At 36.8% G+C, this 11,804-nt stretch overlaps 1 protein-coding gene across 1 annotated transcript; it reads left to right on the top strand.

The window, feature by feature from the left end:
- Nucleotides 1–9,243: 9,243 nt before the first annotated feature.
- LOC122319195 (probable mannitol dehydrogenase) lies at nucleotides 9,244–11,160 on the top strand. The gene is made up of 5 exons (XM_043137150.1): nucleotides 9,244–9,453; nucleotides 9,607–9,720; nucleotides 9,977–10,490; nucleotides 10,599–10,752; nucleotides 10,864–11,160. The coding sequence occupies exons 1-5, from the start codon at nucleotides 9,356–9,358 to the stop codon at nucleotides 11,067–11,069; spliced, it is 1,086 nt and encodes a 361-aa protein (XP_042993084.1). The 5' UTR covers nucleotides 9,244–9,355; the 3' UTR covers nucleotides 11,070–11,160.
- Nucleotides 11,161–11,804: the final 644 nt, after the last annotated feature.

Here is an 11,804-nt window from a genome sequence, read left to right as displayed (position 1 = left end):
AGTACTTTGTTGTTATTTTCTATGTAGTCATTGTATTATTAAGTAAAGAGAATTAAATCCTAGCTGATCTACTAACTTTGCTTCTAATACAGTGAAAAAAATTACTGAAACTGTATGTTTATTAATGATTTTTTTTTTTAATTTTGTAATTAAGTATTTGCAGCGATTTTTTGTCGATGCAAATAGGCCAAAATTCGTTGCAAATAATCAGTTTCAGCGATTTTAGTCCTTGAAAAAATGTAAAATGCAACAAAGGAAGCAAGCGTTGCTTTTGGGCTTTTGCAGAGCTTTTTATTTTTTGCAGCGATTTTAGTCCTTGCAAAAAGTGTTAAATGCAACAAAAAAGCAAGTGCTGCTTCTGATATGGCACATTTGCAGCGTTTTTATGGAAATTTGCAGCGATAAATAGACGCTGCAAAAAGTATCAAAAGCAGCGGTAGAATGGTATGTTGCTTTTGACGTACACAAATTGCAGCGCTTATAAATCAATTGCAGCGATTTTAAGTGTTGCAAAAAATGGCAAAAGCAACGAACCAAATGTAGCGCTGCTATTGTTGGGAGGCTATTGCAGCGAAATTTAATGATATAGCAAGGATAAATTTCGCTGCAATTGATCAAATGCAGCGCCATGGCAGTCACATGGGGTGGCCTTTTGCAGCGTGAAATTAGTGAGTTTGCAGCGGTTCAAAAACGCTGCAAATGAAGTCTTTTGCAGCGTTTTTTCAATAACGTTGCTATTGATCAAAAATATCACTTTTATACTGTCGAATATGCAAGGAGGGTAATAACACTGCAATTGATCAATTACAGCGTTTTTTGAATGTATTTGCAATGATTTTAAGCGCTGCAAAAGGGCTAATTTCTTGTAGTGTGCCTTGAAACCAGCTCAGATATTTGAAGGACAAAGAAAGAAATATTTAGAAAACATGCAGTTAAGGGCTTTTAAAAAACGAGTGTTTTGTGAACCAAAATTGTGCAAAAGACATGTGAGAAGATCAAACTAACCCAAGATTTATTAAAGCCAACAAGAGAGCTACTCTAATAATTGATGTAAAGAATTGATGACGTACCATGTCAAGAGAAGGTATATTTCAGCAAGATAGCTCCAATGAAAGGAATCCTGATTCTTGAAATGGTGGAAAAGCTAAATCCAAGTCTCATAGAATCATTTGAAATATTGGGAAAAGGTAGGCATTAGTTTATTGGGTAGCATTAACCTCCAAGCTTATATGCAATATACGTCTTTCACATAGCATTAATGATGAGAAAGTCTATCATCTCGATCCCCTCTTACGTCATCATCAACCATAAACCCATACAAACTTGTACATCTCTTCTAAAATTAAAAGCCATTCAAAAGATGCTCCCAAATAACCAACATCAATCCAACAGCAACATATAATACCAAAGGGTGCGGCTACTATGCCGCTAGAGGATACCGTGGGCGTAACGCCCAATTTTTTTTTTTTTAATTATCTTTTCACATTTTTTTATCACTTTCATAATTATTAAGTAAAAAAATATATTAATACACTTAAAATTACTTCCTTAAGCACTAAATAAAATTAATAATAATAAATTACCCAACAATACACTGTAGCGGTACAAGTGGGGCGGCAGACTAGCTTTTTCCAATACCAAAACAACCCATCAACTCAACACATCAACCCTGAACAACTACATAATTCAACCCACAACCATATATCAACACATCAAAATCTCCAATGACACAAAACATTAAACACACTTAAATACCAATTAACCTATGACCCGAATTTAGCCAAATCCATCTACCCAATCTATTTGTTCCAATTAGTTTCATTTAAAAAAAATAAAAATAGCCCATAGGTAACACAACCACTGCACAACCAAATTAAATCCTAAGCTTTTAAAAAATGATCATGTTAATATAACTACACAAAACTCATGTTAATAGAACTACACGTAGCCCAAAGGTAACACATGCAACCACTTACTCCAAAACAACACCCAATATACTCCTCAATGGCCAAACCGTGCAAATCCACAACTATCACCAAGAATTCAATCATATGAAATCCCTCCTTTAATGAAACCAAAATTCAACTGCATGCCAACAAAGTCTTTACTTGCTGTCCATGGTGACAAATCTCAAGTTTGAGGGTAAGGGGTGTGCAACGTGCAATTGGCTTGACAGTGTAGAATCTCCTTATCAACTAGCCATGATGGTGCTGCGGTGGAGTTTCTGTCAACAACATCCAAGGTGTGGCTACTGTGAGAGAGAGGGAGAGAGATAGAGAAACAAAGAAATAAGAAGTGAGGCTTCCTGGTCGGCGAGATAGAGTCTGACGGCGTGGATAGAGGCGTTAGACTTATGAAGAAGGTAGAGAGAGAGAGTGGATCGATCGACACTACAAGAAATACGGCCTATTGCTGTGATTTAAAAATCATTGCAGCGACCTTATGAAGAAGGTAGAGAGAGAGAGTGGATCGATCGACACTACAAGAAATACGGCCTATTGCTGTGATTTGAAAATCATTGCAAAACAATCGCTGCAATAAGCTATTTTTTGCAATGATTTGCCACTTGCTGCATGCTTTTAATGTCATGCTATGATTTCTTAGAGCATTATTAATGGATTAGGCATATGTAAATGACAATTTTGATTAATGTAAGATAAATTTAGATTTTGGATATTCAATTTATATAAGTCTCCACATTGGAATAGTTATTTTTTCATTATATAACAATAAAATAATATAAAATGAATTTGATTTTAGCTATTCATATCAAAACTCCACATTGGATTATCCATTTATTTATTATATGGTAATGAGTAATTAATAATTTAAAAAATATTTAATTTTTGTAATTATTAATTTATTTTATTTTATCATATTTTACTTATTAATTATTAATTTATTTTATTTGATCATATTTTACTATTTAATTTAAAGAACCTTATGGAAGTTTGTGGATGTAGATGGAGAGAAGAGGAAGTGTTATAAAAAAATAATAATAATAATAAGTATTTGATATATGTACATGAGTATCTATCAAATTTGGCTTTAGTTTTAGATTTACTGTAGCTAAAAGCTACTGTAGCAAAGCTTTGGATAATCCAATGTGATAGGTTTTTATGTCCTATTATGCATTTGAATATGTTTTTTGATGTTTGGCTATTCCATTAACAATGCTCTTAACAAATCTTCCATTAAGTTGTTTTTTGCAGCAATTTTATTAGATTTTGTGTCGATTTCTGCTATCACAATATGAAATAATTTGTCGCGATGTTGGCATTTACGTTGGTATTACTTGCAGGTGCCAAAACAAAACCCTTTTAATATTTCCCCCCAACACCCTTCTCCCCTTCGACGTTGTTGTCTCCATTTTCGTCTTCCTTCAAATCCAAGTACCACTCTTTGCGGATGGCTTGATATCCTTTTGAGGTTCCGTTGCTTCAACTCCTCCCTCATTCTTGGATGCCCAATTTCTGAGTTCCATTTTTCCACACCCTTCTCCCCTTTGTTCTCGGTTCTCCGGAGATGCTTATCGATATCGGAGCTTTCAGGCAAAGGAGACGCCGGCAATTGGAGACCGAGGTGAAGGCAGAGGCATGCGGCATCGAGAAAAACTGTGGCATGATGGCGACGAGGGGCGGGCTGACAAGACACCAACAAAACTCGCCCTAGGACAAGGTCCTAGACATGCATGGACATCCGAGATTAGCCCACATATGGGGTTGAGCCTAGCTTTGGAGGACTTCTCTAGGGGTCTAGTGCATACCCTAGGAAGATTACGGGAGTGGCAAGGTTCAATTGGAAGATGGCTCACATCTTTCCATTTGACTAAGTCATGGCTCATTGACACTGCTGTTGGCATACCATGATAGCCCCACAGGTCATGCCTTGACATGCCCTGACAGCCCCACGAGCCATCAGCATGGCCAACACCATCAGGACCATCAACACGACCAGCAGCCCATCAACATGCCTATGATGCCTGTGGCCCCAGCCATGGCACACCCCTGACAGCTCCGCAGGCAGGCCATGGCCCCCGCTATGGCACGCACTTGACAGCACCACCATCATGCCATGGCTCCTGCCATGGCATGTGCATGACAGGCCTACAGACATGCCATGGCCCCCGCCATGGCATGCACTTGACAACATTGCTAGCATGCCATGGCCCTTTGCCATGGCACGCTCATACTATCCAGTGCACGGCTCCAATCTGTGCCTTGCAGGCAAGGCCATGCAGGACCACTGCCCAAGCCACCTGACTGGGCCTCATAGCAGTAGCACGGCACCACCCTGTGCCCACCATTAGGCTAGGCTTAGAACCATGCCATGCCACCATCAGCAAGCCATGCACAACGCCATGCCATGCCCACCATCAAACCAAGGCATGGCACCATGCCATCCAGCAGACCCATGCGTGGCACCATGCCACACCCAGTAGCAAGCTATGCACAACCCAAGCCGTGCCAACCATCAAGCCATACACGGCACCATGTCGTGCACACCATGAGCCACCATGGGCCGTGGCATGCCCCGGGCCACCATGACCCATCTAGGGGTGTAAAAAAAAACTGGTAAACCGGACCGGATCGAACCAAACCGGTGGCATCGGTCCTGTTCCGAGATTGGTTCGGTTCGGTACCGGTTTTAGCTTTCTGAAAACCGGTCAAAATCGGTCCGGTTCCAATTTTTCTTTTTCTAAAACCGGACCGGACCGATTTATATATATATATATTTTTTAATTTTTTATATTGTATATAATATTTATATATAATATATAACTATATATAAAATAGTTTTCTACTATATGATAAATTACTAATTAATATAATATTAATTTTTAAATTCTTATATCATTTTGCTTATTGTATTAATAGTTATACTAATATTATATAGTGCATATTAATAGTTATACTTATACTATATCACTATATATTATAATATAATATAATATATCATTATATTATATATTATAATATATCATTATAGTCTATAATATAATTATAATATATATTATAATATACTACAATAATTATCACTATAGTATTATATACTATATTATATATATATATTATATAATATATAATATAGTACATTAAAACCGGTAAAACTGGATCGAACCGGACCGGAAACCGGTAAAACCGGAGTACCGGTTTAGGAGGGTAACTGGTGCGTAATCGGTTTTGAAAAATGCAAAACCGGTATATACCGGTTCGGTCCTAAATTTTGTTCAAAACTGGACCAAACCGGACCGGTTACACCCCTAGACCCATCTATCACTATATTATTGCTTTTAGTTTATTTATTTATTTATTTATTTATTTATTTATTTTGCTAGGGGCCTTTTGGGGGTTTCTAACTTGTAAGCTCTATAAATAGGACCCTTAGGTATTTCATTTGCATCTTTTACCATTTGGCATATTTTCCTTTGTGGAACGGTTTGGTGTGTTATTGTGAACACTTTCGGTGCTTTTGCACTTGGGTTCTTTTCGTGCAATTCGTGAATCCCAATGAGAAGATTAACATTTTACAATTCGTGAATAGGTGTTGTCCATTTATCTATCTTTGTTTCATCACCTTGCAATTCGTGAATAAGTGTTGAATCTCTTTATCTATCTATCTTTGTTCTTCCATATATTTTCCTATTTGTTCTTATGTTTCCTTGCATATCAAACATATCCTAACCCTTATTACTCTTATTCTTGATTTCTCAAAATATCTACAAATACCAAAAAGAAAGTCTTCTTCTTCCCTTGTTGAGTTGTTATCCTTTGTGTTTATATTGTTCATACGTGTTCTTCGTATCCTTCCATCGTGTTCATCATTTCTCTAGCTTTAATCCATTTTCCGAACACCACACGCCTACCACCTTGTTTCCCATAGTCCATATTCGGCCAACACTTCCCAAAGCGCCCTCCTACCATTTTTCCACAAACCCTAGCCGCCCATCACTATCCATCTAGGGAATTCCTAAACTTTAGGATCCCAAATTGCCTTCCCCTATCCATTCTCCTTCATTTTTAGTGATTGGTCTTACTCACCAAATTTGATCCCTAAATTCTAGGAGACATCCTAAAATTTCTCAATCACCTTTTCCCTTCATCCCATCTAGCCATATCAAATCCCTTCATTCTAGGAACTACCCTAGAATCACTCAAACTTTAAATCCCTCACTCCACTCTTGCCTTAGCAGAAATACCCTAATCCCTAAATCATTTCTTCCCTTTTAGGAACTCATCTTCCATCTTCCAATCCATCTAAATTCGAAATACATCCATTGCCTTAGTCAAACTCCAAGTCCTAAACAAACCCTAGCCACCTTACCCATCATACAAACCCTATTTTCCATCTCCAAATCCCTACACTCTAGGAACAACACTAGACTCATTCAAACACCATTCAACTTCATCCTCTTACCATATTCAAATCCTACATTTTTCATCTTACCTTAGCCAATCCCTAAAGTCAAGGAGCAACCCTAGACTCTTTCAAACACCTTCCAAACCCTAACAACCCATCCTAGACTCCAACCCAAATACACCACTTCCCAATTTCGTAATCCCCTTTAGCCACCACCCAAAACCCTAACTACACTTCACCATACCAACCCTAAGTATCATCCAAGTGGCACCAACATCAAGGGCAACCATCAACTCGTTCCACTTGGCATCAAACACACAAATTCACTACTTAGATCACCCGAACTCATTATCATCATCAAATCTATCACTAAACATCATACCTTCATTAACCTAGGAACCCTTCATTATCATATCCTAGCCAAGACCAAGCAAGACGAAGAGGAACATTCGGTCATCATAAGGCGACGCGAGACCCATGGACCCCTAATGTTTGGAGACTAGACCGAGGTCCCCAACACAAGCACAGCAGCAAGTCGATGTCATAGAGCAGGGGAAGTGCAAGGAGAGTGGGAGTCATGGGGGGTGCACATGAGGGAAAAAGGGAGGTTAGGGCATTCGAGGATTGGGGAAAAATATGAGGAAAAAAAATACTTAAATGTCACATTTAGCGACAGATTTGTTTGCGACAATTTTAATTTGATCACAAAACCTTATTTTTAGCGATGAACTCAAAATCATTAGAATAAAACAACGGGAATGAAAAAATTGAATTTTTGTGGCCAACTAAAAATTATTGTCAAAGAACTAGTTGCAAAAAAGCTATTTTTCTTGTGATGGCTTTTGTGGCGACCAAAGACGCCGCAAAAATTAAAATTTTAGCCTTATTAAAACTATGTAGTGTTGAATCGCCGAATGGCATCATTTGCGAGAACTCTAGCGGCGAACGGAATTTTGCCACAAATTGTATCTTTTAACTTCAATTTGAGCGTTGACCGAAATCCTTTAGACCCAAAAAGTTATTTTTCTTATAATTTATTTTAACTTTTTTTGTTTAGAATTAATTAAGGACTAAAACTTTTACATCCCGTTTTAAATAAAATAAATTATATAACACATGATCCTCTTGCCTGGCTTCCAGCAGGCGGACTATGACCACGTTTAGGTAGGGAAGTCACATGTAGTTTTTCCAACAAAAACAGTTGTACATCACATTGATAGATCTTTAAATTTAAAGATTACTTACAAATGCATGAAAGGGAATTGAAAAAATTAATGAGTAACTTTTCATCGCAAAGGTCAAGAAGATCCTTTTCAAATACAAAATTTAGTATAGAATATAAATTAATAAATTTATACATTTAAGTAACTAATTATTATATTAAAAAAGATCAATAGAATATTAATTCATAGACATATATGTATACAAATCTATAGACACCTAAAATAATATTAATAACTGGTAATAAATTATATACATATAATCAATAATATATTTAACTTTTTTCTCAACAAATAAGACATTTATAGATAAACTAGCGGATGCAAAATAAGTTCGATAGAGTGAGAGTACTCCTCTATAATCTTTTCAAAGTCAACACACATTACAACACAAAAGAGAAAGAACAAATGAGGGTGATCGGAGCTAAAAGATTGGCTTCAACCCGATTCCCTCAAAGGGAGATCATTTGGTGACAATTTTTAAATAGTCTGATAAACAGATCATTATAAAATGCAACTAAAAACTATAGTAAAGAGAGATGTGCTACAACATATTGATCAGGATTAATTGGAAGGAACCACCATTTCTCCTCTCACTTGACTTGGTCTTTAATTAGAAAAAGCGGAAAGATAGGGCAGCAATCGAAAATGATTTTTAATTATATCTGAAAGAATGTTGATTAGTTCAGTTAACGAATGTTGATTAGTATAGAATATAAATGTAAATATAATTTGATCAATATTTAAAATAAGCAAATCTATTCAACTGCACAAGTAAAAGACTAGTAATTAATTATATACTAAGATTAATAAATTTATATATTTAAGTAACTAATTATTATATTAAAAAAGATAAATAGAATATTAATTCATATACATATATGTATACAAATCTATAGACACCTAAAATAATATTAGAGTTTTACCATTTACAAGTAAAGTTGCATATTAATTTACGTATCAATATTGATTTTTTTATATTTAAAATTTAAATTAATATTATTTTTAATAAAATCTACTTTTTGACTAATTACATTAGATTGATGTATATATTAATACGTAGTTATACTTGTAATTAAATTTTTTTCATAATATTAATATATGGTAATAAATTATATACATATAATCAATAATATATTTGATTATATCTGAACGAAGGAAAAATATAGTTGCAAGCACAATTGTGCACTAATCTGTGCACCAATGTGATGTGATTGGTCAAAAAATAAATTTTATTGAAAACAGTATTAATTTAAATTTTAAATATGAATAAATCAGTATTGATACACAGATTAGTACGTGGCTGTACTTGTATATAGCAAAACTCCTAAACGAATGTGCATTAGTCGAGTCACCGAGTGGAGTCGCGCTTAAAGATTCGTGAACGGAAGATACGTACAGTCGTACAGAGGTAGTCACATTCTTAATAGCTAATCGAGTACGTCAGCCATCCACCTGCATAAGAACGTTCAACGAGAGCACTACTTGCCCTGGGCACCACGTACAATCATCCCAACATTACGAAAGCCATTACCTCAAGGTACTCACTAGCTTTCGCTCACCCAATACGTCATCCCATCCTAAATTCCAAATCCCAACCGTCCCTACTCCCTTCGTATATATATCAAAAGCTTATGATCACAGGCTTGGCCATCCCCAAACAACACATGTTTCCCTTTTTCTACGCCCAAGTTCTCTCCATAAACTCTCCCTCATTTGTTATTACTACTTCTATTGGTTCATTGTCGCTTTAGAGAAAAAAACAAAGAAAATCAATGGCAAAAACACCGGAGGAAGAGCACCCCATCAAGGCAGTAGGATGGGCAGCCAGAGATTCTTCTGGCGTCCTTTCACCTTTCAAATTCTCCAGAAGGTATTCTCTCTCTCTCTCTCTCTCTCTCTCTCTCTCTCTCTCTCCTCCTATTCTTACATTCCTACTTCATTGATTGTTATTGCATTTTTCTTTCTCTTTATACTTTCTCATGTTTATGAGTTTTCGAATTGTGCTAAAATGCTATGTTCGCAGGGCAACTGGAGAAAAGGATGTAAGATTCAAAGTTCTTTACTGTGGGATATGCCACTCGGACCTTCACATGGTCAAGAACGAATGGGGCACATCCATATACCCACTTGTCCCTGGGTAAATTTCTATCTCATCACTACAAGTGTACACTTTAGATCATGTTAATGATCCAATATAATGTTATCTAGAGTAATTTTTGTGTTTGTTTAAGAATGCATGATTTTATTCATATACAAGAGCACAATGTGCTGCGCTTTCTGTTCATATTGGAAATCAATGTGATTTTTAGCCCAAAACAATGTCAGGAAACACGTCCATTTTTGGAGCACAAAGTAAGTACTGACATGAAATTGGAAATTCCATTCAACTGCAGGCACGAAATTGTTGGGGAAGTGACAGAAGTGGGGAGCGGAGTGAAGAAAGTTAAAGTGGGAGACAAAGTGGGAGTAGGATGCGTGGTTGGTGCATGCCACTCCTGCGAGAACTGTAACAATGACCTTGAAGTTTACTGTCCAAAAATGATATTATCCTACGGTGCGTGTTACTACGATGGAACAGTTACATACGGAGGCTACTCAGACACCATGGTAGCTGATGAGCGCTACATCCTCCGATTCCCTGAAAACATGCCACTTGATGCTGCTACTCCTCTCCTTTGTGCTGGAATCACAGTTTATAGCCCATTGAAATATTATGGGTTAGCAGAGCCAGGTAAACACATTGGGGTCGTTGGCCTTGGTGGGCTTGGTCATGTGGGTGTTAAATTTGCCAAAGCCTTTGGAGCAAAAGTGACGGTAATTAGTGCCTCCTCTAGCAAGAAAGATGAAGCTTTGGAACATCTTGGTGCTGACTCATTTTTGCTTAGCTCTAACCAAGAACAATTGGAGGTAAATGTTAAACTATAAGACTTCTTGTTCCCATTGATTAATTGATGCTCCCTGTGACCAGATGCAGCCATTTAAGGAATGGTTGTGACAAGTATTAAATTTGTGCAGGCTAGCCTGGGCACGTTTGATGGTATACTAGATACAGTATCTGCTGTGCATTCGATTTTACCCTTAATTGGTCTATTGAAATCTCATGGAAAGCTTATTACGTTGGGTGCACCGGAAAAACCGCTTGAGCTACCCGTCTTTCCTCTACTTACGGGTAATTTCATTTAAGTTTATCACAAATGTTTTCTTCATTATGATTAAGTACTTGGTGTTCCGTTTTGTTCTTTTCTACCTATAGAGTACTTAATAAGATTAGCTTGAACAGGAAGGAAGATGGTTGCGGGTAGTGCGACCGGAGGAATGAAGGAAATTCAGGAGATGATAGACTTTGCGGCAGAACACAACATCACAGCAGACATTGAGGTTATTCCAATAGACTACGTTAACAAGGCAATGGAGCGTCTTGCTAAGGGTGATGTCAGATACCGATTTGTCATTGACATTGGAAATAGCTTGGCTTCCTCCAACTGAAGACTACCTCAATCAATCGGCTTGTCTTAGTTTTCTTGTATTATTTGTGTCAATGGATTTTTTTTTTTTTTTTTAAATATTGGTCAAGTTTTGCTTTTATACCGAGCAATTTGATTATATTAAATTATATTAATTAATTAAAGTATAATTAATAAATGTCGAATAAGAAAATATTTGAAATTTTCTATTTATCTACTTCAATTTCTTACAGGGTATTAACTCGTAATCCCTGATCATAATCTTGAGCCAACAGCACCTTATAATAAGTCCCCCAATATATGATTGATCGATGCTTCTAACTTTTTTTGAAAATTTTCAATACATGGCTGCGATTAATGCATTCTTAGTGTTTTGTTGATGATGTCGTAAATTTGGTTTTAGTCAGGTCAAACTCGTCTTAAATGAGAACACCTATATACATCCAAGTGAATTGTTCTAGTTTTGGTATGACTTCTACGGGGTGGGTCTCGTTGCACGGCAATCTAACCAGCGACATGATGTTGGGCGTGGGTGCTCACAAAACATTGGTTGTGTAACCAACGGGGAGATGAAAAATTGCAAAGAGAAACAGAGAGGGAGAGAGATTGCGAGCGGGAGAAGAGAGCTTGAGGAAAGGAGAGAAGAGGAATTGGAGATTGGGCAATGGAGGGAGGCACTGCTGGTCTGGGCATGTCTATGCTAGATACAATATCTGCTATGCATTCAATTTTGCCTTTAATTGTCTATTGAAATCTC

This window comes from Carya illinoinensis, chromosome 8 (genome assembly GCF_018687715.1).
Source record: "Carya illinoinensis cultivar Pawnee chromosome 8, C.illinoinensisPawnee_v1, whole genome shotgun sequence".
Taxonomy (NCBI): Eukaryota; Viridiplantae; Streptophyta; class Magnoliopsida; order Fagales; family Juglandaceae; genus Carya; species Carya illinoinensis.
This window is presented reverse-complemented; position numbering and strand designations above follow the sequence as displayed.

What these genes read in the sequence shown, in the direction of transcription:
- LOC122319195 (XM_043137150.1), top strand. Translation starts at nt 9,356, where the DNA reads ATGGCAAAAACACCGGAGGAAGAGCACCCCATCAAGGCAGTAGGATGG. An exon ending in CCTTTCAAATTCTCCAGAAG is followed by an intron (nt 9,454 to 9,606) that starts GTATTCTCTCTC and finishes CTATGTTCGCAG; the next exon opens with GGCAACTGGAGAAAAGGATG. An exon ending in ATATACCCACTTGTCCCTGG is followed by an intron (nt 9,721 to 9,976) that starts GTAAATTTCTAT and finishes ATTCAACTGCAG; the next exon opens with GCACGAAATTGTTGGGGAAG.